This window comes from Arvicola amphibius, chromosome 2 (assembly GCF_903992535.2).
Source record: "Arvicola amphibius chromosome 2, mArvAmp1.2, whole genome shotgun sequence".
Taxonomy (NCBI): domain Eukaryota; kingdom Metazoa; phylum Chordata; class Mammalia; order Rodentia; family Cricetidae; genus Arvicola; species Arvicola amphibius.
Window position 1 is genome coordinate 172,022,855 of NC_052048.2, and position 26,141 is coordinate 172,048,995.

The window sequence follows — 26,141 nt, forward strand, 5'->3', positions numbered from 1 at the left end:
AAACGTTAGAACTGCTTTTATCCAAGGATAATAATATTTATTTCGAACTTAAAAGCAACCTTGCAAAAGAAAGCTGGAATTAGGAGGCAGCAGGTGTCTGGGTGTGTGAATCATGTTCCTGGTTCTGTGTCAGATACAGATCAAACATTCCATTGGCTCTTTTACCTTGCTGGTTCCCTTATAATTACACGGGTATGAAAGGGCAAGTTCTGGTCAATGATATACTTGTGCAGATAAAGGTACCTTTTCCAGATGGAGGTTATGTGACACTCATGCACATTTCTCAACTGTTTTTGACCTCACAGGAATTACAGGAAGAGGAGAAGAATGGGAAGCAGATGTGTTTCTGTGAAGTTTTCCCTCTTAGGGTTTTTGGTCTCTCCTGGAAATGGTCATTCTTTAACTAATCGAGAGCAAGGAGAGTGGAGAGAGATTCTCATATTCTCTCACTCAATGTTTGAGATGAAGGGAGGAATCAAACCTGCTGGTTTGATATACCAGTGGGGACAGAGTCATTTACTAGTCAAACCGGAGCAGGGGAAAGAAGGCCTGGCAATATAGCTTTCCAGGGCTGGTTTGGCTCCTATGTGATTAAGATTGACCTACAAGTTGTTGGGCACCAGGAGAGCTTGCTGGAGTAAGTGACCACAGCAGAATAAGAATTCTAGTGATACTTTGGAGGCGCTATGTACCACTTGGGAGACACAGCCAAACCCTGAGTATTAGGTGAACTACCAGGTGAGCGCATCGGACCCAAACTGCAAAAGATCAAGACAGACAATGGCTGAGTCTAGAAAATACAATCTAGGTTATGATAGATTTAAACCTTAGTGTGAAGTAAAAATTAATAACATGAGATGAGCAAAGACTATTATATGAGAACCATGAAGAGGTTCAGAAAGGGTCTTACTTTCAAGACCCTTGATTCTTTCCTGCTACTGGAGGGTTGGTTGTACAAGGTCCTTTCACTTACTCTCCCTTACAGGACATCTTCCACTGGGCTGGGGGTGTAGCTTTTTTGGTGGTGTGTGGAGCCCATGTGGAGGCCCTGAGTTCAATTTCCAGTGTGACAAAAGAGCTTGGCACATCTAATGGCATAAAGATAAAAGGTTTATTTAGCCAGCACTTAGAAGGTGGAGTCAAGATCAGGAGTTCAATGAGATCCTGTCTCACATGCCAATAAAATCCAAAGTCAAACCCCAGAATAGCAGCAACGACAATGAAGAAACCGACACATTTTATTTAAGAAGGGCCATAAAAGAACAGAGGAGATTATGAGAGACTGAACATTTTAATTATATAGAAAGGAACATTGTATTTGTCAAGTGCTACATTAGAATGGATTTAAACAGAATTGGATTAACTTTTTCTTTAGGACAGCCTCTCATATAGTCCAAGGTGACCTGCAACTTGGGATCCTTCTGCCACTGCCTTCTGAGGGCTCCAGTTACTAGCTTGGGCCACCAGTTCTGGCTTTAATTTTCATTGTTTCCTATTCATATAAAGGAGACTCAAGCTGAAAAGCAGAGTGGTTTTATACATTACATTGTCTGTATATATAAGCGTAGGCATGAATTCTAATGTTTATCATCCTGTGACATGTCTGATGTGCTTAGTAAATGTTGAGTTAAAAATTAACTTACAATTTCCAGAATACCTGACTCTGTATCTTAGGTATTTGGAAAGTATGAGAAATTTAATATAGTGAATAAAGAACACCTGCTTACCCCAATTTTAACTTTTTCCTCACTCTCTTCCATTTTAATACATGACCTCACACTTTGGCCACTTCCCACTGTCTTTGAATCTCTCCTTTCTTTTAACTCTCTGTCCAACGCACCAGGAAATCCCGCTGGCTCTCTCACCAACTAGGTGTTCAGTATTTATCTTTCTATCTTCATCATTCAAACTCATTAAAAACCATCTTGACTTCTTCATTTACTCTCTTGTCTCTGAGGCATTCTATTTTTTTTTTTCATAACCAAGAAGCCAATGTGTGTAGTACAATGTTTCTCTCTTTTGGCTTTTAGGGGTGCTCACCACCCAGCTCCCAGATAAGTCACACACAGAGGCTTATTCTTAGTTGTGAAAGCCCAACCTTAGCTTGGCTTGTTTCTAGCCAGCTTTTCTTATCTTAAGTTATCCTGACTACCTTTTGCCTCTGAGCTTTTATCTTTCTTATTTCTGTGTGTCTTACTTTCTTTTTCACCCCGTGGCTGGCTGGCTGGTCCTCCTCTCCTTGTTCTCCTGCTCCTCCTCCTCCCTTGTTTCTCCTGTTTATATTCTCTGCCTGCCAGTCCCACCTATCCTTGCTCCTGCCTTGCTATTGGCTATTTTGGCTCTTTATTAGGACCATAAGGTGTTTTAGACAGACAAAGAATCACAGCTTCAGAGAATTAAGCAAATGCAGCATAAACAAAAGTAACACAGCTTAAAATAATATTCCACAATAAGTGTGAACTTTTTAATACACGAAAGAAATCTTATCTATCATCTGCTTTAAACTCATTGGTGACTTCTTATGCTCTTAGAACAAAATTTTAGGGTTGGGAATATAGGCTAGTGGTAGAGGACTTGCCCGTGGGCACAGGCTCTGGATTCTGGGCTCAGTGCCTAAAACAGACACAAAAAAGATACCGAGTGTATTAGCTTTATTACCGAAGCACGGCTTCCCTAACGGTCACCCCCGCAGTGCTTTCTGAACCACCACATCTGAAACCACCCAGGTCTTCTTGGTACTTCTCCGACACACGAGGGCATTTGCTCCGTTTCGGCACGCCTGGAATTTCATTCCTCGGAGTCTAATCATCGCAATGCTGTTTCCTTTTCAATCCTCAGATCTTAATTCAGATACCACCAAAGGAAAGCATTCTTGACCAACCCACTTAATCTCCGTTATTACATTTTTCACAGCAACTAATCTGGTTTTAAGAAAATTCTGCTTTCTATTTTTTTTACAGCTGTATATAAAGACATTTTATTTTCCTTGAAAGATGCTTTTACCTTTAATTTTCTTGAAAATAATTGAAAAATATGAAAAATTACTTTCATAGATCCCTTATAGACAATAGTTTCAACTCTATTCTTTTGTTATCCAGACTTTCTTTATAGATCTTTTAATTAAAATACAATACTTGGGGGTGGGGCTGGAGAGATGACTCAGAATTTAAGGGTATTGACTGCTCTTTCAGAGGTCCTGAGTTCAATTCCCTACAACTACATGGGGGACTCACAGCCATATATAACGAGATCTGGTGCCCTCTTCTGGTGTGCAGGCATACATGCAAACAGAACACTGTATACATAATAAATAAGTAAATCTTTAAAAAATACAATACTTTGAAAACTAGTTAATATTTTTCATTTATTCATCTTAGTACCATACCTTTTGTTTTCGGACATAATTTTCTGCAAAGAACGTCTTTTTAAGCTTTCCCTTCGACTTCACTAATAATACGAGTTCTTTTCTGAATACATTCTTCTGGTACATAAATTCATTACCAAGCAAAAATAGATGTTTCCTTTATCCTAGTAGTCAACAATCCAAATAATTAGGCCATTTACTATAATTTAAAAAAATAAAGTCAGTTCCTAATCTCTGCTTATTCAATAAGCCCTGCTAGTAAAATACTTCCTTGAAATCTCAATGCTATTTTGTTATAAAATGTACTACATAGCAGTGCCTTTTGTGAGTTTCATGTACTACTTGTGATCCCTTGAAGACTAGGTATAATGAAACTTCCTTTAACTGCAAGTAATTCCTTGTTATTCTTGGGCCAATAAGAATGGGATTAATTTAGACATCTTTCACATTTCCCATTCATTTCTGGTTTCTTAACAAAATACTTGAAGAAATTTAATTACATTTATTAAAACACTTTAAAATCACTATTTTCTAAAGTTAAATGGAGTTAAGTGCTAGTGATGGTGGCATTAAAAATCGTTAATACTGCTAGGCATGGTGGTTCATGCCTTTAATCCCAGCATTTGGGAGGTAGAGGCAAGTAGAAGTCTCTGAGTTCAAGGCCAGCCTGGTTTACACAGTGAGCTTCAGGTCAGCCAGTGTTACAAATAGAGACCCTGTCTCAGAACATCAACAACAAGAAGAAAAACCCAAACAAAAGCAATGCAAAAAATGAGACAAAACAAAATCATTCACACATGCATTGTCATGGTCTTGTCATTTATATATTTGTGTGTCTTTTTATAGGTAACAACAATAATCAATGAAAAAGAGACCATCAGTCTGAGTGAGAACAGGAATGGAAGGGGATGAAGGGGGAAGGGGACAACACACAATTATGCTTCAGTAAAAATATTTTTTAAAAGATCATTAATATTGAAAATGAATTTTGAGTGTTTTCTATCTATGGTCCTTTAAGAAGAACTAAAATATTTTAATGTATTCATTATATTTAACCAGAGATTCCCTGAAATTCCTTTTTTATGAAGAGAAAGGATGAAAAAGTATATATTGGCTTAATGAAGATTACTAAGATTCTCCACTGAAGTTTGAAATTGTAAGAACTTACAATTCATTTCCCAGTGTTCTAGAAGAACTTGCACACACGAAGAGGAAAGTTGACAAATCAAGGCATCCTATGTATTTTATAACCCAACACTTTTATTTCACTTTTGATTTTGTGAACTTGTGATTGCTTTTCCTTCATCTTAATGAGCCATTTTGTAGGCTAAACAGAAAGAAACAGAATATTAAGTTCAAGAAACATAACAATACCTTTCCACTTCCATGACTATACCTCTCTTGGTTCTACATAGGACAATTGATATGTAGGGGTGTGCCCATACAATGTTTTTTTCTTGTCTAAACTAAGATAGTTTTAGGTACTAAGAGTTATGTGCTAATTATCACAGTAAGTTGTTGGGTGGAAACCATCCCTACCAAATATGACTATCTGCTCATCCTATACACAGCTATAAGGGGAACATCCCTACCCCACTTTTTTTGTATCTTAGGGAAGAAGAAATATCTAGAATATTATTACAGAATAACTTTTGTGTGTTCTCTGTTTGTTTGTTTTTGGCTTTCCATGGGAGGTAAAAAGACCTGGATGATCAATGAGTTTGGCAGAAGAAACTGAGCATGAAATTTTTAAACATAACCATTGCCCAAGTGACTGGTATAATTCTTGACATTTCTGACAAGACTTCTCCAGACACTTGTAAAAGGTGATGCTGTATAACAAGATAGCTCTGCTTTCTAACACTAAGTTTATGTGTCCACCCTGGCTTTCAGAAAGCTAATTTTAAATGTAGTATTTCATCACTATTTCCTCCTCTACTATCATCAATGTTTTAACAATATTTTCTAGAATGCTCTTTTCATGGGAGCATTTTATCTTTACTCTTATATAGCAAAGAATTCTGGAGACTCTTCTGCTCAAATAAAGCTCATTTAAATTGAATGCCTGACTTTTTCCATGCATTAATTATAATTTTATTAGATGAAATAAAGTTTCTACCTTTGTTTAAAAAAGAATTTGAGCTAAATTTATTAAGGTAAAATAAAAATACAAGTAAAATTATAAATACAGATTTGTAATTTTTTCTTCTTTTAAAGGCCTCCCTATAAAAACAGTGGAGTTGGAAGACGTTGCCATAGCTGCATTTCTCACACCTGGCAGAGACTACTCAGAAGAGGAAAGATTTATCTCCACTTATAGTCTGTGAAGGCACAAACTCATCATGGTGACAAAGGCACTTTGGGTGGAGCTCTGTCTGTTATGGCAGTAGTAGCACCAGGCAGATGCTTGTTACTTGAGTCACACCAGGATAGAGTGCTCCACCAGGATAGAGTGCTCCAGCTGGGAGAAGAGTTGGAGCTAAATCAAGGCTGCTTCTTCCAGCCAGGCTCCAACTCCTGAAAGGTCCAAAACCTCCCAAGTAACATCACTAGCTGGCTATCAACTGTTATGCACATGTAGGGTGCATCTCACCTTCAAACTACAATCAATACTGTGTTTTTCTACTGTTGACAGAGTTTTCTGTCCCACCTGGTCCTGCAACTGTTCAGTCCCAAAGAAAAACATAGAGGTCTGCATTAATCATAAACTAGTTGGTCTAGTTTCTCAGACTTCTTATTAACTCTTACATTGTACATTGACCCATAATTCTTGTCTGTGTTAGCCACATGGCTTGGTACCTTTTATCTGCAAGACATTCTCATCTTGCTTCCTCTGCATCTAGGTGACAACTGCAACCTGAGTCTTTCCTCTTCCAAGAATTCTCCTGTTCTTGCTGCACTGCCTCTACTTCCTGCCTGGTCACCCCACCTATACTTCCTGTCTGGCTGCCCAACCTATACTTTCTGCCTGGCTACTGGCCAATCAGCATTTTATTAAAACAATACCAGTGTCAGGGTACAAGACCATTGTCCCATAACAACCTAAGATTCCACTCAACCTTCATTTTCAAAGATAAAGCTGAAGATATTTAAAAAATTGACAAATATTAAGGCATACATACTCACAATTGCTTAAAAATAAGAGATCTTAATAAATAATTGTTGAAAGCACAGCAACATACCTAATAAGACAAATCTTTCTAGATAATGAAGCAAGCACCTGTTGTATCAGTCAAGGTTATTATCTATCTTAAATTGGATGTGGCTGATCTGCCTCGTATTTCTGGAATGAAAGACACCAAGCTCCATTTAACTCATTAATTACTACAGATTTAAATCTAGCACTAGAATATTGTTTCAGTCCTTCAGGGGTAAATTCAATTAAACACCTGAAGTTGAAAAGTCGCCTCACACAAACATTCCTTTTTGAGAAAGGAATCCCTTCTCTACTCTAGCTAAGGAGAGGAGAAATGGAGAATCAAGAATCCATAAAGACTGAATGTAAGGGAAACTGAAGTCTTCACTGGACCAATTCACACAATGTTCTTTTGACTCTCTTCTGTGTCAGATTTTATATCACTGTGAGCAAACTTGGCAGAAGGAGGCTGGCAGAGTTTTCAGCCCGTGGTTTCATGGCTCCATGAAATTGAGCAGAGCATCTGTTGGGACTGCACAGCAGAGGAGTAGTGCTCACATCATAACAGAGAGGAAGCAGAAATGGAGAAAAGTAGGAGCCCCAAACCCAACAGCCCCAGTAACCCATCCCCGCTGTGATCTACTTTCTGCAGCTAGGCCTTACCTTCTGAAGTTCCCAGAACTTCACAAATAATGCCATCATTAGAAGACCAAGAATCAATCATATGAACCTGTGGAATTTGTTTTTTAACATTTAGACTAAAACAACTTCCTCAAACATATGTCCTTCATCTTAGGCACATAGCATTCTCCTTACAATTATTTTCAAAGCATGTAATTTTTTTCCTTCTTCTTCACACTGAACTTTACACCCTCAGCTTCTGGCCTCCCCTCTTCTCTGTAGATGTTTCCCTCCTCTGTGCCAACTATCAGCTAAACTCAGAGGCCTTTCAATTCTATTTCAGAACAATTCCTGGCCTCCTGTTCTCTCTCTCTCTCTCTCTCTCTCTCTCTCTCTCTCTCTCTCTCTCTCTCTCTCTCTCTCTCTCTCTCTCTCCCTCCATAAAGCCCCTCCAATCAATGTGTGTTTTCATCTGCACACTCTTGGTCTCTCTTCTTTTGCATCTTCTATAACTTTCCTTATCAGTCCCTCCATCTGAGGTAGCTCTGCAATCTTAAGCCTGTTGAAAATTCTGCTTATTTCAGGCCCTAGGCACTACTTTCAGGCTAAATCCAGATCTTTGAAGCCATACTTGGTGGTGTAACATTTTGAACTTACATGACCTCTTGTGGAACCGATTTTACTCCAGATGACATGTAGATTATTTTTATAGTTCTCCTCAGTTCAGATTCTTCTCCAACCATGCAAAACATATGCTACTACTGACTCAGGGTGAATACAAACAGTAGCAAATTGTACATCTAGGGTAACATTGTCTTTTCAAAGATGTGTATGATGAGTATGGCTATACATGTATATTTCTTGGCTCATCCACCGTTCGGGAAAAATGTTGGTGGCAGGATTTCAAACGCCAGTGCGCAGAGACCTCAAATGTGGGAGTCAAACTTTTTTGCTCTAGTTGCGTCTTCAAGTTTTACATTGAGGAACTTAAGAAGGAGAGAGGGAAGTTTTTCATCTGATCATGGCGTTTCAATCTTATTTATTTATTTTTTTTTGGTTTTTCGAGACAGGGTTTCCCTGTAGTTTCTAGAGCTTGTCCTGGAGCTAGCTCTTGTAGACCAGGCTGAGCCTCGAACTCGGAGATCCGCCTGCCTCTGCCTCCCGAGTGCTGGGATTAAAGGCGTGCGCCACCACCGCCCGGCCTCAATCTTATTTTTAAATGCTTCCTTCTGTTCTTACTTTATGATCCTACTCTCAGAGTTTCATCAAGACTTTTGTCCTGGCTTTTTAAAGTGTGACACCTAACCTACTTTAGATACTAAATACTTACCCTCTAATGCTCTCCAGGTAAGTGTGAAATGTGGTGTTTCTTCGTTCCAGATGTCCACGCTGCCGGGGACTACGTCTCATCTAACATATGCTGCCATCAGCACAGCTGTGAGTATCATAGGCCCTGGTCATGGTAGACTGAGACTCAAGGCACTGGGTTGACTTCGAGAATAAACAGTTTCTATTTTCTCACAGTTGCTTGTATATTGTTCAGCTAACTACTAGAGATAGCACTGTAAGCAGAATTTGAAAAAATAGTACCCTCTGAACCCTTTTCTGAGTTCTTCCTTCCACACACCCCTGCAAACAGTCATCTTTTATCCGCTTATCTGAGTTCTGCCTTCCGCAGTCACTGCCTATGTGGCCTTGTTTTTCCAAGGAGGGTACTCCTCTGAGGTTTTATCTTGTGCCTACAGCTTTCCACAGGACACATCTGGGTCAAGGCTTGTGCTTTGGAAAGGAATTACAGACCATCTGGACCTCAACAGCGTCTCAACTATGACCCACCCAGATGTCCATCGGTTAGAGAGAAGAACAGAGAAATGCCTATAGACATACATATAAAATATGTTTGAATAATGAGGAGAATGCCATTAATATTAACTTTGCTTTTATATTTCTTTATTTACTTAACTTTGTAATGTATCAGATAGTTTTTCTTTTTTCTTTTTTTAAAGAAAAGAATGTATTCAATCCTTCCAGGTATCTTAGATGGGGTACATATTTCTCTGCTTCACTGCTGCTGTTCTAGACACAGACATAAACATCCAGTGTGTATATACATACATCCCCACACAACAGACCATGAAGCTCAATGAGATGATGCTGCCTATATAGTTTTGGTGCTAAACACTGTGGCATGACTGAGGCAAACTCTGCCAGCAAATGCTTCTTGAATTGTGTTAACTCCAGGGGTCTTTGTCTATAAATCTGGGCTACATGTGAACTTTATGTTCTCTCAGTAAATGCTTCTGAGGGACTTTGAATGTTCTCTTTCTAATGCACAATAATTTCACAGGTTATTCATGAGATCTGCTCTCACTTCTACCAGTGGGGATGGAGTAGGCTCAATAGAATTCCATAAAATCCCCTCCTTAATCTCCAGTCTTCCTCCCCTAGCTCTTCTAAAAAATAGATACAGTGTAGCCTGGCAGGGTGCTGGGTGCTGGAACCTTTAATCCCAGGACTCAGGAGGGAGAGGCAGGTGGATCTCTGTGAGTTCCAGGCCAGTCTGGTCTACAAGAACTGGTTCCAGGACAGGCTCCAAAGCTACAGAGAAACCCTGTCTCAAAAATCAAAAAAAATTGTAAAAAAATAAAGACAGGGCAGTGTGGTAAAAGAATAAAAGACATGGGAGAAGCCAGAACTTCATTTTAATAAAGATTAGTGAATGTCATCTATAGGAATCTTGCACAAGTTTTTCATATTTTGCCTACTGTGTTTCCTTTCTAGTAATGTGGGTGGCTATCAAGACTTTTCTTCGTTAGTTTTACACACGGATCCCTGTTGAACTAGCCTATTATTTCATATAATTCAGATTACTTTGAATTTATAAAAATAATATCTAAAAGTGATTGTTTTATTTTCCATTTCTAATTTTATATCTTCAAAGGAAAAGGGATAAATAGAACCATGAACTATAATGTTACTGTATCTGTGAAATGTATATTGTTCTTATGAAGGAAGAAAAACTGAAAAAAACTAAGCCAGAAAAATGCAAAATCCCAGTATTCCTTTCCGAAAATCTGTTACTTCTTTTCTTTTAGTATGCAAACTTAATTAAATCTGAATTGATTTTACTTTTTATTCTCTCAAAAATTGGAGATATGGGTTAACCTTAAGTGCTACAGTTTGTTGGGTCCATTCTGTTGTTTATTAATTTCTCATTTCTTTCCCCCTTTCTATGAACTTTCCACCCCCATCTCTCTAAAAATCAAAACCATAAAAAGGTTTCAGATAAAAAAATTTCTGTTACTCCTGATGTCTTCAGTTGAGATCCATGTTCTGTGCAAACAAAATCCTCTTTGAGAGAAAACTTTGTCTTTGCCTGGAATACACTAAAAGAAGTGTTCATTGATATAGATACAAACATTTATTTGTTTCAAGTTGTGAATCTGAATGCAATCTCAAACTTAACCCTACCTCTGTAATTGATTATAGTTTCACAACATATAAAAGATAGCTTCCTGGAAGACAGTCACAAGACTTACAGCAAAAGAGGGAGAAATAACTACTCTGTGTGGGGAGCAGATGAAGTCTTAGTGAGTTTGGATTATTGACGCGAGCACAGCCATGCCAGTGGAGATGGCAAAGCCTTTCCTGGCCAGGCTCAGAGGAATGGCAAAGCCTTCTCCTGGTCTGGGTACAGAAGCTTGCCATCAGTTCACTTCCAGTCGAAACCAGCGACTTCCTGCTAGGGAAACCTGCAACCTGAGTTGCTTGTCAGTGCTGTACAAAATAAACACTTTCCGAGTTGCTCACCTCCATTAGGGTTTGTTGTACGTGCGCACGCACGTCTTTGAATGAGTGGAGGCCAGGAACAGTCTCAAACATTGTTCCGCATGCGCACAGTTTTTGAATCAGAATATCTTATTGCTCTAGAACAAGTAGGCAAGGCTGTTTAAGAGAGGCTCAGGGATCTGTTTGTCTCTGCCTCTTTCAGGCTGGAATTACAAGAATATGCCTCTTTACCGAGCGTTTTGCAGAAAGGGATTGAACTCAGGCTATCATGCTTGTAAGATAAACACGTAACTTACTTGGGATGTGCGTGCGTGTGTGCGTGCGTGCGTTGTGTGTGTGCGTGCGTGCATTGCGTGTGTGTGTGTGTGTGTGTGTGTGTGTGTGGAGAGAGAGAGAGAGAGAGAGGGAGGGAGGGAGGGAGGGAGGGAGAGGGAGAGGGAGAGGGAGAGGGAGAGGGAGAGGGAGAGGGAGAGGGAGAGGGAGAGGGAGAGGGAGAGGGAGAGGGAGAGAGAGAGAGAGAGAGAGAGAGAGAGAGAGAGAGAGAGAGAGAGAGAGAGAGACTGTTCATGTTCAGTGGTTAAGAGTATTGGCTGCCCTCCTAGAGGTTCTGAGTTTGATTTTCACTTCAGTGACCTGTAGACGTGTAACATTGGCCCCAGGGGATCTGAAACCCTCTCCAGACCACCAAGGGCATCAGGAATGCACATGGCGCACAAACATGCAGGCAGTGAAAGCACTCATATATATAACATAACGTGTGCTTTACCTGCTGAGCTGTCAGCTCACCACTGCCTTCTTATACTCTTTAAGATCAGCTTAAAATTACTTGAATGATGCTGTTTACCAATGATTTTTTTCACGGATGATGTCTTTGATACTGTACATAGGTAGGTATTTCCATGCCTAAGATGGTAAGTATTTTTATTCTTGTCTTATAATTTTGTATTTGTAAGAATCTGTATCATTTTTGCAATATATAGGGTTATAGTGGTCTTGTTATAAAATTCTTTGACAGAATACAGTGTTTAAAACATATCCGATGCTAATAAAGTCAAGTGATTGCATGTGTTATACATGGTAAAAAACAAACTGGGTTTTATGCTTTGAATAACAAAAATGGCTTGAAAGAAAATCATTGGAAAGATTTCATTACATTAAAAAAACTCATGATATTTATAATATATACACACATATATATTATATTATATATATTTTCTATGCTAGAAGTTTGTTATAAGAATGTGTGCTGGGGGTACAAAAAGAATGCTAAAATAGTGAATTATCTCCAGGTCAGTGACAAAGATAGCATCCCTACTACTTTATATACACAGAAAAGGAGATTAAAATCTTCTCCAAAAGAAACTTCATAGACACGCCCACTGGTTAACTTTCATTTACTTAATTTGTAATTAGAGACTCTCTAACCAGGAGATTTTAGACTGTGTCAAGTTGACGACCTAAACTAACTAGTACACCACCTTATTTTAAGAAATTGTACACTACATAACAAACTAACTTTGCTATTCAGCTTCAGCCATATTGTTTCCAAGGTAAGATCTGATTGGCTGGAATGCATCACCTATTAGTCCCTGTGTCCTGGCAAGATTCTTTGGCAGTTTTTTGTCTTAACTGACTATATGTGACTAAAAGTCACGTTTTACCTGCAGTTTAGCTACTGAGAATATGGTCTCATTCTTCCATAGGAGAATGATGGCTTAAGGAAGTAATAGTTTTAAAGGTTTATTTATGTGCCTAAGAAAAGGTGTTAGTCAGCTCTACAATCAACAACAGGTAACTGTCACCTCTAGCTTCTGGGCTGTATTATGCTATTTTGGTGGGAACTCTTTTGTGCTTTGGAAATAAACCCTCGATGTCAGTACACTTCAAATTCCATAGAGGTTACTACTTGTTAATTATTTACTTTTTGTCCTATATAATATTTGCTGAAGTGCCAATGTTTGCTAATTTCCAAGAGCACATGTTCTTAGAGTCCCTTTTCTAATAATAGGAAAATGTAACAGTTCCTTAAGATGCTCTTTTCTAATTGACCTCACACCAAAGGCTGCTGGTGTATGATGGTTTGGGTTATGTACTCAAGAGTTAAAGAAAATTAAATCCAGAGCAAATAGTAAGTGTACATAGATGAGCACAGAGTTTATGAAGATGAAGATTTGAATTAAATTTCTAGTACTTATTCATTAAATTTCTCTCAATATCTCAAGGAGGGAAAAAAGTATCATTTTCCTTCTTTTCTCCAGATGACATCACCAATAAGTGTGTTAATAAGTCTCTTAAGTCTTAATTAATAGAATATATGTAAGTCTAGAAATAAATCTTTGGGGGTCATTTATTTCTAGTTAAGATGTTATTCTAATATTAAAGGAGATAACAATTTATTTCATCTACACTATGAATCTCATCAGGCATTTGAGTCCTTCATCTAAATATTTGTTCTTGCCTTTAGTACAGTTTCATTATGCCGAAGACAAGAACCCATGTGTAGTCTGTGGGTGGCACCGCTTGGCGAACTCATACTCTTTGTTCTGGTCACCCAGGCAGTTCTCAAACCAGCAATGCCTCCGGTGATCAAGAACCAGCCATTCAACATCTTCTGGGCTGCTCCTACTTTGTTTTGCAAGGATCATTTTGATGTAAATATGAATCTTCAAGAATTTGACATCATTTCCAATCCATTAGAAACCCAGAGTGGATCTACCATTGCCATATTTTATCCACATGAACTCGGATATTACCCTTACTTCTCTGAAGACGGAAAAGCCTTCCATGGTGGAATACCTCAGAATGTGAACCTCTCTGAGCACCTAAAGAAGAGCGCCAGTGACATTGCAGACTCTGTCACTTGGTGGAGATCAGAAGGACTTGCTGTGATTGACTGGGAAGGCTGGAAACCCCAGTGGGATCGGAACTGGGGCGGCAGGATAGTATACCAAAAGCAGTCGTTAGCTTTCACCCGACACCACCATCCTGCCTGGCCAGAAGCGAAAGTGAGAGCAGTTGCCACACAGGAATTTGAAAATGCTGGGAGGGGTCTTATGAACGTTACTCTCACGTTGGCTTTGGAAATGAGACCAAAGCGTCTATGGGGCTTCTATCTCTACCCAGACTGCTACAATTATGATTACCGGATAAATCCAGAATTCTACACAGGTAGTTGCCCAGATGATGAAATTTTCCGCAATGACCAACTCTTGTGGCTGTGGGAGAAAAGCACAGCACTTTATTCTTCGATATATTTGAATAAAGTATTAAAATCGAGCTTAAATGCACTGAAATTTGTTCATTTCCGAGTGAGAGAAGCCCTGAGAGTTGCAGAAATGTCTAGAAAGGACTACGCTTTGCCAGTTTTTATTTTTACCAGACCATTTTATTTGCACAGTATTGAAGCTCTGTCAGAGGTAAGAAAAAAAATAGTCACATAAAAGCAATATAAGATTAATAGAATATATGTAAAGCCTAGAAAGAAATCTTTTTGGGTTATTTAATCCTAATTAAAATGTTATTCTAATATTAAAGGAGATAACAGAACTCGGAAATTCCAATCAACTGCTAATTAGACGTGCATCTAGAATTTTAGAAGATAAAAAAACTCATTTAGAATTCAGAAGAGTTTCCCATAAGGCTTCTAGTGATTTTCCAGATTGGAAATAGATAAAACAGAGAATTGGGATTAGTTAGTGCTAATGGATTGAGTAGTTTATATAAAGAGATATTTTAATAATTAGTTGTAATCAGCTTGACACAATTTGGAATCAAGCAGGAAGAGATTCTTAGTGATGAATTGTTTAAGTTGGGTTGTCCTGTAGATATATCTGTGTGGGAAATGTCTTGAATCTGCTAGTTGATGTGAGAAGACCCAGCCTAAAAGTGTTTTCTGGATTCGACCCCTGGACTGTACAAAAGAGGAGAAAGTGAGCTGGGAAATAGGGAGCATGCAGGCACCCATTCTTTCTTTTTCTGCTTTTGTTTGGATTTTCATGGCTGCTTGACGTTCCTGCTGCCTTGACTTCCTGCCAACGATGGGCTGTAACCTCAAATTGTAAACTAAAAATCAACACTTTCTTTCATAAGTTGGTTTTTGGGGTGTTTTATTACAGTGATGGGAAATGAAGCCAGGACAGAGTGAGTGTCATCTTTAACACCAAGTATGAACCATGGAAATATATAGTGGAACTTGCTTGGGAAATAATGAATTTGCAGATTCTAGAGATGTTCAAACATTAGCTAGATTGTCACTTAGGACATTACATCATGGATGCAACCATTAGGCAGGTGGATACAGGAGAAAATTACTACCCCTATCTTACTGCCAACAACACCATTATTTCAATGACTAACACAGAGGTAAGACTTTTAGAGCTTGCTTCCTTAGACCACTTATGTTAGAGTAGGTGCATTTAGATGCAGTAACAACTCTTCCTAATTATTTCTGAGTAATACCTGTTAATACAATATTTATTATACATTATTCATTAGACTTTATAGTTTTATTATCACAAGATTATTAATATTCAAAATGGTGGATTCATTCAGTAAGTTCAGGGCAAAATGGCAAAAGTGTTGGTGGAGTCTCAGCAGTATGTAATCTACTTCTCATTCAAACATGGATCCACTTTTGTCTGGCCTCTGCTTTAGCTTTTTTGATGAACTTCTCTGTACCAGAAGGAAAACGACATTTTAGGACAATATTAATTCTTAGGAAATTCTTGAGCATGTAGAGTTAGTTGCTTTTCCTCTGGATAACTTTGTACTGTCATTTCGAGTGCAGCAAAGACTAAGTCTTTATTTTATTTTTTTTTTAAATTCTGTTTATTTATTATGTATACAATATTCCATCTGTGTGTATGCCTGCAGGCCAGAAGAGGGCACCAGACCTCTTTACAGATGGTGGTGAGCCACCATGTGGTTTCTGGGAATTGAACTCACGACCTTTGGAAGAGCAGGCAATGCTCTTAACCTCTGAGCCATCTCTCCAGCCCCAAGTCTTTATTTTAAAAGCTGGTTCTGGGTCTGTGTTGGGAGGATGAGGAGGTAAAATTTCTTGCATTGCAGACCTGACATCGTGAGTTTGATAACTCACAGTGGAAGGAGAGAACCAACTCGTGCAAGTTGTCCTTTGATCTCCACATTGGTACATGTGTATCTTCACACACACACACACACACACACACACACACACACACACACCTCTCTAATAATAATGAATCCTGTTTTAAAAGCCACTTCGCTGAATACTTTAAGATCTTGTCCTTTTTTACGGATGTCTTTTCACTGAACTATTCCTCAACTAGTAGATCTCTTAAATACCATTCTTCCCCCTCCCCCCCGATTCTTTTGGCAAAAAGATTCCTTGAGCTACAGTGACTACCAGTCTGGCAAATCAAGTCCATCTGTGCACTAATAGCACCAACGTCATGGGTAACCAACAGCTTTTTGATTGAACTTAAGGCCCATTTCACAAGATGAAACCTATGCCTGGCACTAATACTGGCCTCAAAAATCTTTGGCTAAATGGGTAATAGGCCTTATCAAAGAACTATGGCTACTATTCTGCTAAGTGGGCACAGCATTAAACTGACTCCTGATAGCTCATTATTACACCCATAGGTTAGTATGTCTCTCAACCCTTATCAGGCAAGCTTCTTTTTTGCAGTAGATAGTGATTAACACAGAGACCCCACAACTGTCCAAAGTACAGAGAATAATAAAAGACCGTGGAATGCTAAGTCTATATTCCACACACTCGTCCTCAGGTTCAGGAATCATGGCAGGAGAGTGGGCAGGAAGAGAGTAAGAGCCAAAGGTGTTGCATTAATCAGAGAGATTGTGGCAGCATGCACATGACCTCCATAAGCTCAAGCCAAGCAAAATTCCAACATGAAGAAAGGAAGGAGGTGGGCACAAAGCCTAATCCTCGAACAAGGAGCTGTTGATAACTGATAGCTACTGGCAGAGGGGAAGTCAGTTTTCTCTAGGAGTATAACACCTACCAGGTTAACCATGATCCACTTGATGGTCACACATCCAAGAGTATGAAAGCCGCACAAATTGGACTTTAACAGCTAAAAACAGGAGGATACAAAGTTCAGTGGGGAGGGAAGATGTGTGGATCTGGTTGTAGTTGGGAGAGGGGAGTGAATTTGATCAAAATACATTGCATAAAATGGTATGGAAATTTCAAGAAACTAATTTATAAAAGACTAGGCTATAGTTACTTATTCTAAATTATTTATTCAAGCTTACAAAGAAACAAGAATACTGTTACTAATACCTACAGTAAAACTAATAATCCAAGAAGCTAGAAGGTTCATCTTAATAGTAAATGGTGACTTGAGAACATGTGCATATTTATGAGAGTCCAACTCATACTTTTACCACCTTTATCTTCTCTTCTGCTTTTAAAAAAGATTATTTTTAATCTTTTGTGTGTGTCTGTGAAATGTCTACATGAGTACATGTTCTCAAGGATTCCAGAAGAGGGTGTTGTGGTGTGTGGTGCTGGAGTTACAGGCAGTTGTGAACTGCCTGGCATAGAGGTGCTAGGAATGAAACTCAAGCCCTCAGCGAGGGCTGCATGTATTTTAAAGTGCTGAAGCATTTCTCCAGAACCTACTCGCAGACTTTAAATGTAAATTACAAGCTCTTCCCTCTGAACTCTATTTCACAAGCCAATAAATCACATACTCTACTCATTAAAAGTATGTGATATCTTAAAAACTATTATTAATAAGTTTAATGCTTTCCTATTGATTGTATGCACTACAAATCCACCAACAGTATGGATTATTTTCACTTATTGTCTAAGAAACAAAACATTTCAAATCAAGTTTGTTTCTAAGCAATTGACTTTTGTTGGTTCTTTCAAGTATGTCTAGCAAAGGACTAGCCTTACGTTTAAGGAATGTGGTACTATTATTTATGTAGCAGAAAAATGAACGTCTTACTTGTATTACTTAGAAAAGTTATAGATCACAAGGATTAGCAGAAGCATCCCTAAGCAGAAATACCCAAACCTAAAATGCTTTAAAATACAAAACTGTTTGCACACTGACCTGCTGCAACAAAAGGAACATTCTACACCTGACCTCAGTGTCAAAGCGAAAACGTGGATAGATGCATTCAAAACATTTGTTGTACAAAATTATCCTTGTGCATTTTCTATGAGATTTATCTGAAACATGAAAATAAATTTTAGACTTGGATTTCACACTGCAATATTTTATTCTGTATATGCAGATTGTCTAAAATCTGAAAAAGTCAGAAATTTGAACTGATTCTGGTCCCAAGCATTTCCAATAAGAGAAACACAATTCGTGTGATCAGAGCTTTACTACAATGCAGGAAAGCTTGGTTGTAGTGTGGAATTTGCCTATCTGGTCTTCGAGTGCTCCAGTCTTCTGAAGAATGAATCTCTAATACACCCTGGGGGAACAAAACTTTAGAGCATTTCCTACCTTCCCTCTCCTTCTGCTTCTCATTTCTTTGCTTTTAGTTTAGAATCCTGAACATAACCCCCTCCTCCATATCCAATCCACTAAGTCATCCAACCCGGGAGTCACATGAACAACTCGTTTCTTTTCTTTCCATTATGCAACACAGGCAATGAAGAATTATATATCTGAATTAGAAATGACTCTCTACGAGGTTCCCTCTTCTTTTATTTTTGTACTGACATTGCATTTGTTGGGCCTTTATAATTTTCCCCCAAACATTTTTCATCTTCCCTAGCTATCTTTGATCCCTAATATCTTGATGTTCCTCTCCTATGCTTTCTTTACATGGCTGCAAAATTGTGTTTTACTAAAGTTGCAAATTATTATCGTACCAGGAATAAGTACTTGTGGGTAAGACTGTTATTGATAACATTTGTTCTTTGACAATTTTATACATTATGTAATACATTTTGATCCCTCTCATTCTCTACCCTCTCTATTTCCTCCCACTTCAGTGATCTTCCCCTTCTACAACTCTCTCATATTTATGCCTTTTTATTTTGCTTTGTGATTTGATTTTCACAAGGATTGTCCAGGTGATTGTGTGTTTGGAAGTATCCATTGGTACCAGGTGGTCTCACACTGGATATACAACTGGAGACAAGGACAGACTCTGCTAGGATCTCCCAATAGCCAGTAGAATGGCAAAGAGGGTAGAGTCCCATGAACTCCTCCAATCCATGATCCACTGTTGACAGGTCCAGTCTTGTGTTGGTCCAATGAAAGCAACTGCAGCTGCTTTGGCATCATGTTTGAAATGTCTGTGTCATGCTTTAAAGAACCTTTTTCAGCTTTTGTCCACATTTCTAACTAAAACCTTTGAGAGGGTGGGCTAACTCTTACATTGAGAGCTGACTACTTAGCTGTCACTTCTCAGCACCTTGTGCAGTCATGAATCTGCATTCATGAAGCCTTTAACTGAGAGGAAAAGCTTCTCGGTTAATGCTGAGAGTAGCATTTGTCTGTGAGCATAAGCATAAACATTCAGAAGATGGATTGACATGAGATATTTTGTCTAATAGTATTCAATTCCATCATACAGCCTGGGTTCCCTCACCAAGGTTTTTTAAATTTTTATTTTTGAAATTATAAATTGATTACATTTTCTTTTCCTTTTCTCCCTCTAAACCCTCACATATACCTCTATGTACCCCCCCCCACTCTCATTCAAATTCCTTTTTTTATTGCCATTGGCTGCATGTCAGTACAAACACTCTTCCTATACATCACACACACACACACACACACACACACACACACACACACACACAAAATACATTCCTAATATAACCTGCTCAGTCTGTATAATGCTACCTATATGTGTGTTTTCAGGGTTGATGTTTGGTACTTGACAACCAATTGGTGTGCTCTTCCCTGGCATGGCCACCTCTTTCATTCCCAGCTTTGCCAACTGCCTATAGCTCTTTGTGTAGGGCTGAGGTCTCATGGGCTTTTCTCTGTCCAGTTTGGCCTGTTTATTTGCGTCATCCTTTTTCAACCCACATATGAACAGTTATATTCTTGAGACTTTATGGCTATAGATTCTGATATTGCTAGGAGATGCAATCTTATAGTAAACTCCTTGGCACTCTGGTTCTTCAAAATCTTTCCACTCTCCCTTCTACAATGTTCTCTGAGCCTTAGGTGAAAATGTTTTGTGGATGTATTTATTGGGACCAGCTCCAAATCTGCATTTTGATTGGGTGTGGTTGCTGTAAAAGTCTCTATTTAGAAAAGAAGTTCTCTTGATGAAGGGTGAAGACTGCACTTGTACATGAATATAAAGAGACGTGTTCATTGAATGTTGCTAGAGATTATGCTAGTTTAGTAAATTGCTGGTTGTAGACTGTCCTCCACTAACTGTGTCTTTACTAACATGAGTAGTTAGCTTGTTTCCAGGACCAGTCATGGTCTCCCTCTTGTTGAGCCTTTAAGTGGGGGTTAATTCTAATTAGATAGATGTTGGTTTTTGACTAGGCTTATGGTACCATGCATGGATTCTCTCCTGTGGAGCAGGCCTCAAATCCAAATCAGACAAATAAGCAGGTTATGCCCATAAGAATAGTGGGCACATCTTGTCTGGTAGGTTGATCTCATATTTTATAGGATTCACAGCTGAGTAAGACAACTAACGCCCTTTCTCCCCTAGCAGCCTACCTATCACCTTCTGGTCCTCGCAAATCTAAATGTCAAGAGGAAACTTCTAGTTCATTTCGGTTTTATTTATCTGTCTTACAAGCAAGGTATATGGTATGTTCATCACTAAGGTGTCATCAGGTAGCAGGGCAACTAAGTGGAAAGGCAAGAGTCCATGTTTCAAGGCCCTGGAAGCTTCTTGACAACACATAATGAAGTACCTCACTTTTGGCATCGTGGGTTTTGTTCAATGGCTTTTTGGAACAGAACTATCTTCAATACTCGTAAGTAGATGGTTTTCTCTGTGCATAATTCTGTTTATAGAAATGTACTTGTGATGTTTTTACTTTTCTTCCAAATCCTGTATGCTTTATCCTACATTGCAGCTCTTTAGGTTACTGCATTCTTAACTGAATGAACCTCTGCTTTTTGTTTTCTCTTTGAACAGGAAACCAGCTCTATTCTTCCTCCTATGTCTTATGAAAACATTCTCATTTCCAAAGACCTACCTAAAATGTCTTCTGTTCAAGGAAACCTTCTCAGAATGTGCCATGGTTCCTTTAATCTATGTATACTGTGTAGGGCTGCAAATATGAACATCATTTCACTGTATTCTCATTACTTGTATATATGTCTACCTTAAACACATTTTATAGAACTCCAGACCAGGGACCGGAACCTATTTGCTTGTAGAGCTTCATTATTTAGAGTGGTTCTTGGAACACTGGACTATTATCAGATAACTTCAAAATGCCCAAATCACCCCTTCCAGTGCTTCTATAACTGTTTTCTTTATAAACAAAAATATATTCATGGATAAGCAATGCCTAACATGACTTGACAGAAATTTCTCGTGGTCCTTCTCTTTTGTAGGAAGACCTAGTTCATACAATTGGTGAAAGCGCTGCATTGGGGGCAGCAGGAATAATATTGTGGGGAGGATACGAATATTCTGATTCAAAGGTCAGTGGTGATTTTTCTGCTAGTATTGCATTCTAGAGAGTGAGTTATAACAAAAAAATGCTTTCTCACACCAGTTGGTTGCCGACTGTTTGTTTCCTTGGCCGTCACAAAGCTGAAAGGCTGTAGTGATCAGTGCTGATCATTCAGTTCTATATAAGACTGTTGTTAACAGCAGGGTGGACAAACACAGTCTTCCACTGGACAGCCTAAAGTAAGAAACCGATTATTATATTCCAAGGGGATAATTTGTGGCATGTTAAGTAACTGCTCTCTGTCTTACCTTCTTAATTTAAAAATTGTACTATAATTAAATCCACAATGCAGGGATTTTAGTAAAAAAGATGCTGCTGTATATGTTTGACACAAGTTATTATGAAAATGTGAAAATAATTTTTTGATGAAGAATGGATTCTCTAAGATTATTTTTATGATGATGGTAGCTTATAATCCAAAATGCACATGAAAGGAAAATTGAACATATATAATAGTTGATTAATATTTTTAAATTTTGTAGTTAGATTACTTAACATGGCATTTATTTGATAACAAATTTCGAAATGCATAACCCACCATTATTAATTATAGATATGAGGCTATATAGCAGGTCTTTAGTGTTTGTTTGTCTAGTACAAATGCACCTTTCAATGTATTGATTTGACTAGAGAGTTCATGCATACATGGACTCATACAGTGTTTTTTTCCTGTTCAATTTCTTAGTTTACTTAGCACAATGTCTTCCAGATTCACTAGAATTGTCATAAATGACAGAATTTCCTTCAGTTTTTACAACTGAATAATATTTCAATGTATGTATCTCATATTTGTCACCCATTCATCTCTTGATGGACACTTGGATTTGTTACAGTTCTTGACTACAAAGAATAGCCTGGCATTAAATACGGAAGTGTGAATGTCACTTCCAGTTCATGATTCAAGCACCTTTGTATCTATGTTCATAAGTCTGTGTATGAGTACATACTTGTGTATGTGCATGTATGCATGCATCATATGATAGCTCTATTTTTAATTTTTTGAAGAACTTCCATACTGTTTTCCATAGAAAATGTATTTTTTTGTATTTGAACAATAGGCTGAAAGGGTTCCAAACAATGCCATCAACACATGCAATCCCTAGATAGTTTTTGATATTAGCCAATCTTATGAGTATATGGCAATGGTTCATAGTAGCTTTGATTTGTACTTTTCTGGAAATGAAAAAATGTTTATTCATGTCTTTTCTATTTAATTTTACAAATGACAAGGTGAGTTAGTGAATTGTTTCTTTCTTGAGACAAAAATCTCACTATATAACTAGCCTAGGACTTTTATATAAACTTGCCTCACATTGAACTCACAGAGCTCCACCTGCCTCTGCCTTCCAGTTGAGTGTTGGGATTAAAGATGTGTGCTCTAGTGTCTGGGTCTTTTTATTTATCCATATGTACAGATTGAACCTAAGGTCTCACATATGTTTGGTAAGGGCTGAGTCGGTGCGCTGTATTCCTAGCTCTCATTTTACTTCACGTGTTTATATAGGATCTTATAACGTTGCCTAGGATGGCCTTGAACTCAATTCTGTAGTTCACTCAGACCACAGACTTGTGATTCTCTTGCTTCAGCCTCCCAAGTAGCTGAGATTATGTGCCTATTCCACCAAACTTGGATCCTTTGTGTATTTTTTTATTCAGTCCTTATGTGTGCTGCTTTGGGTCATTTGGACTTTGGTTATGCTGTCAGATACCGTAGGAAACAGGCATTTTGGACATATTTTGCATTACTCTGTTGGATGCCTTTTCATTCTGTTAACTGTGTGTGTGCAAAAGTGTTTAGTCTGACAGTTCCACTTGTTTATTTCTGCTTCTGCCACCCATACTTTTGGTCTCATGCAAGAGAACTGCTATCACTGACAGGAAGCAGGGAAAAAACCCAGTTTTCTGAAAATGTTTTATTGGTTTCTGGCTTTTAATGTTCAAGCTGGAACCACTTTTTGCAAAGTTTCCTATGTTGTATAGCTAGTGGTTCAAGTTTGTTTGGACAATTTATCCCAACCCATTTTTTTTAATAAGTCAGTCTTTTCCGTGTTATAGGTTCTTGACATTTTTGTCAAAGTAAAGTTAATTGTGTGTGTGTGTGTGTGTGTGTGTGTGTGTGTGTTTATTTCTGAACTCCAATCTGTTCTTTAAGCATCTCTCATTTTTTCCCTATAGGAGTCTTGCTTATCAGTGCAGCAAACTATTAAAGAGCTGCTGGGTCCCTATGCTCTCAATGTAACATCCGCAGCCAAGCTGTGCAGTCACAGTTTGTGTAGCAGCCATGGGCGATGCGTTCGAAAGACAGCTGAGTCCTCCTCCTATCTGCACATGCCTGAGGACAGCCAGAAGGACTATGCCACAGACCACAGTTTCAGATTTGTCATTTCTGCAAGGAGTAAGCTGAGGACAATAACGACTATGAAGAATGGATTTGTGTGCCACTGTTATTACGGTTGGCATGGAGAGTCCTGCAGATCTCGCGTTCCCAATCTCTTGAGGCAGAAGAGCAAGGCTCCTGCAACTGCATTGAATCTATTAGTTTTTCTTGGCATGACGTTAGCTGTGATTCTGCTGAATTTTTTTCTTATTCCCTACTACGATGTCAATTTTTTCTTAAAATACTAAAGAGAAGAAAATATTATTTTTCTTTGATTTCAACCCTTTTATAAACATTTTTTAGTTTTAAATTCTAAACACATAGTTTGTTGGATGCTCACTTCATGCTAGGTAACAGGAATATACCTGTCCTCATGGAGCTTAGAAACTGATTAAGGATAAAGAAGCAGTAAATAGGCGTACATATGAGCTGTGACAGTACTTTACAGAATAAGGGGAAAATAGGCTTCAGTGTTAGGAAGGATTAGAGAGCACTTGGAATTTCTGTAAGATAGACACATAAAGCCTTTATACTGAGACAGTCAGCCAGCGAAGAAACTGGTCAACACTCTCAGGGAGCCAGACACAATAGTTTCCTCCTGAAACCTGAGCCCTTGGAAGGCAGAGGTAGATTGTAACTTCAAGGCCAGCTTGGCTTACATAGTGAGTTTATAGCCAGTCAAGATAACATAGTGAGAGTTTGTCTCAAAAAAAAAAAAAAAAAAAAAGCAAAAACCCAAAATATCTGGGGAAAGAGAGCATTCTTGAAATAAGGAGAAACAAATCCAGAGGAAACAACTCTTTGCCTTCCAGGGATTTTGAACTTTTAAATAATGAGGAATACAACAACAAAACAAAACCACCACCAGCACCAGAACCAGCAGTAGCAGCAGCCCCCCTTACACCCCAGGATGCTAATCTGTGGAGATGAACAGGGCTCTTTAAATATAAGCAACGGGGATTAACTTTATCCAGAGAATCTTGGATATTCATTTGGCTCATCAATACCAAAAGATGAACCCTCCTGGCTTCCTACATGATAGAATTTATATGGGAAATTCTTTCATTTGGTAAATCTTGGTTTATTGAAATACACTATACCAAACAGTTTGTCAGGTTTTCGCTGGATGGTCCTTCATTTGAAAATCTCCTTGTGGGACTAGAATTGAAGGGTGTGTATGAATTCTTCCGTCCTTTCAGTTTCCTGTAGCATAAAACCTCTCTCTACAGGAATCAAAGCCTCAGGCATGAGCATGCAATGTTCTTCATAAGTATTCAACAGGTCACTATATCAGGCAGAAAACAATGGTTCTTTCTAGTCTTCCAGTGAAGGAAAACTATTCAACAGTCATTATATCAGGGTTCAGAAACTGGACTTATTCCAATAAACTAGGAAAGGCAAATATTAAGCCTTACTTACCATCTTAAAGACGAAGGATATAAAACACATAAAAAATAATAGAGGCATGCCCAACTTTGTCCAGCGACCAAGGAAAACATCAGAGGTAGAATCTAGTGTTTAAAATGTCTCTGAAATAATTAGTACACGTGAAAGGACTACACATGTAGAAGGGGAAAACATGATAAATTAGTAGGACTGTTAGCAACCACAGTCACTTACCATTTTCTAAATAAGGATGTTATTGAATTTTATTTTAAATTATTATAAAATTAAACAATGCCACATCTGTACTACATGTATGTATGTATGTATGTATGTATGCATGCATGCATGCAGGTAAATACGTGCACCATGTGAATTTAGTGCCTACAGAGGCCAGAAGAGGGCTTCAGCTTCCTGAAAACTGAAGTCACAGACATTTGTGAGGTGTCATGTGGGTGCTGGGAACCCTACCCATGTCTTCTTCAAGAGCAGCAAGTGCTCTTCAACGCTGAGCTATCTCACCAGCCATTTGAAGAATGGCAGATTCTTCGTACGGTAGTTTGAAAATCTGAAAACAAAAGCAGACTATGAGGAATATTCTGGCCTTGTTGTCCCTTCCTTTTGCTTGCATACATACATTTTTACTCCCAGGGTATACACTTAATCAGCCACCTATTGAAAATGAGAAGTCATTGTGTTTAACTCAAAGACAAAAATATACATATATGTTTTTCATATCTATATAAGATGCAATTCCAAGGAAAAGCAACAAAAGGATCCTCTGTTAGCCCAGTGCTAATAAGGTACAGCAAACGACTTTAGTAAAGGA

General features: G+C 38.4%; 1 protein-coding gene across 1 annotated transcript; it reads left to right on the top strand.

Annotated features, from left to right (window-relative positions):
* The first annotated feature begins 13,405 nt into the window (after positions 1 to 13,405).
* Positions 13,406 to 24,177, top strand: LOC119807428 (hyaluronidase-1-like). The gene is made up of 3 exons (XM_038319427.1): positions 13,406 to 14,326; positions 21,431 to 21,520; positions 23,728 to 24,177. The coding sequence occupies exons 1-3, from the start codon at positions 13,406 to 13,408 to the stop codon at positions 24,175 to 24,177; spliced, it is 1,461 nt and encodes a 486-aa protein (XP_038175355.1).
* The last annotated feature ends 1,964 nt before the right edge of the window (positions 24,178 to 26,141 follow it).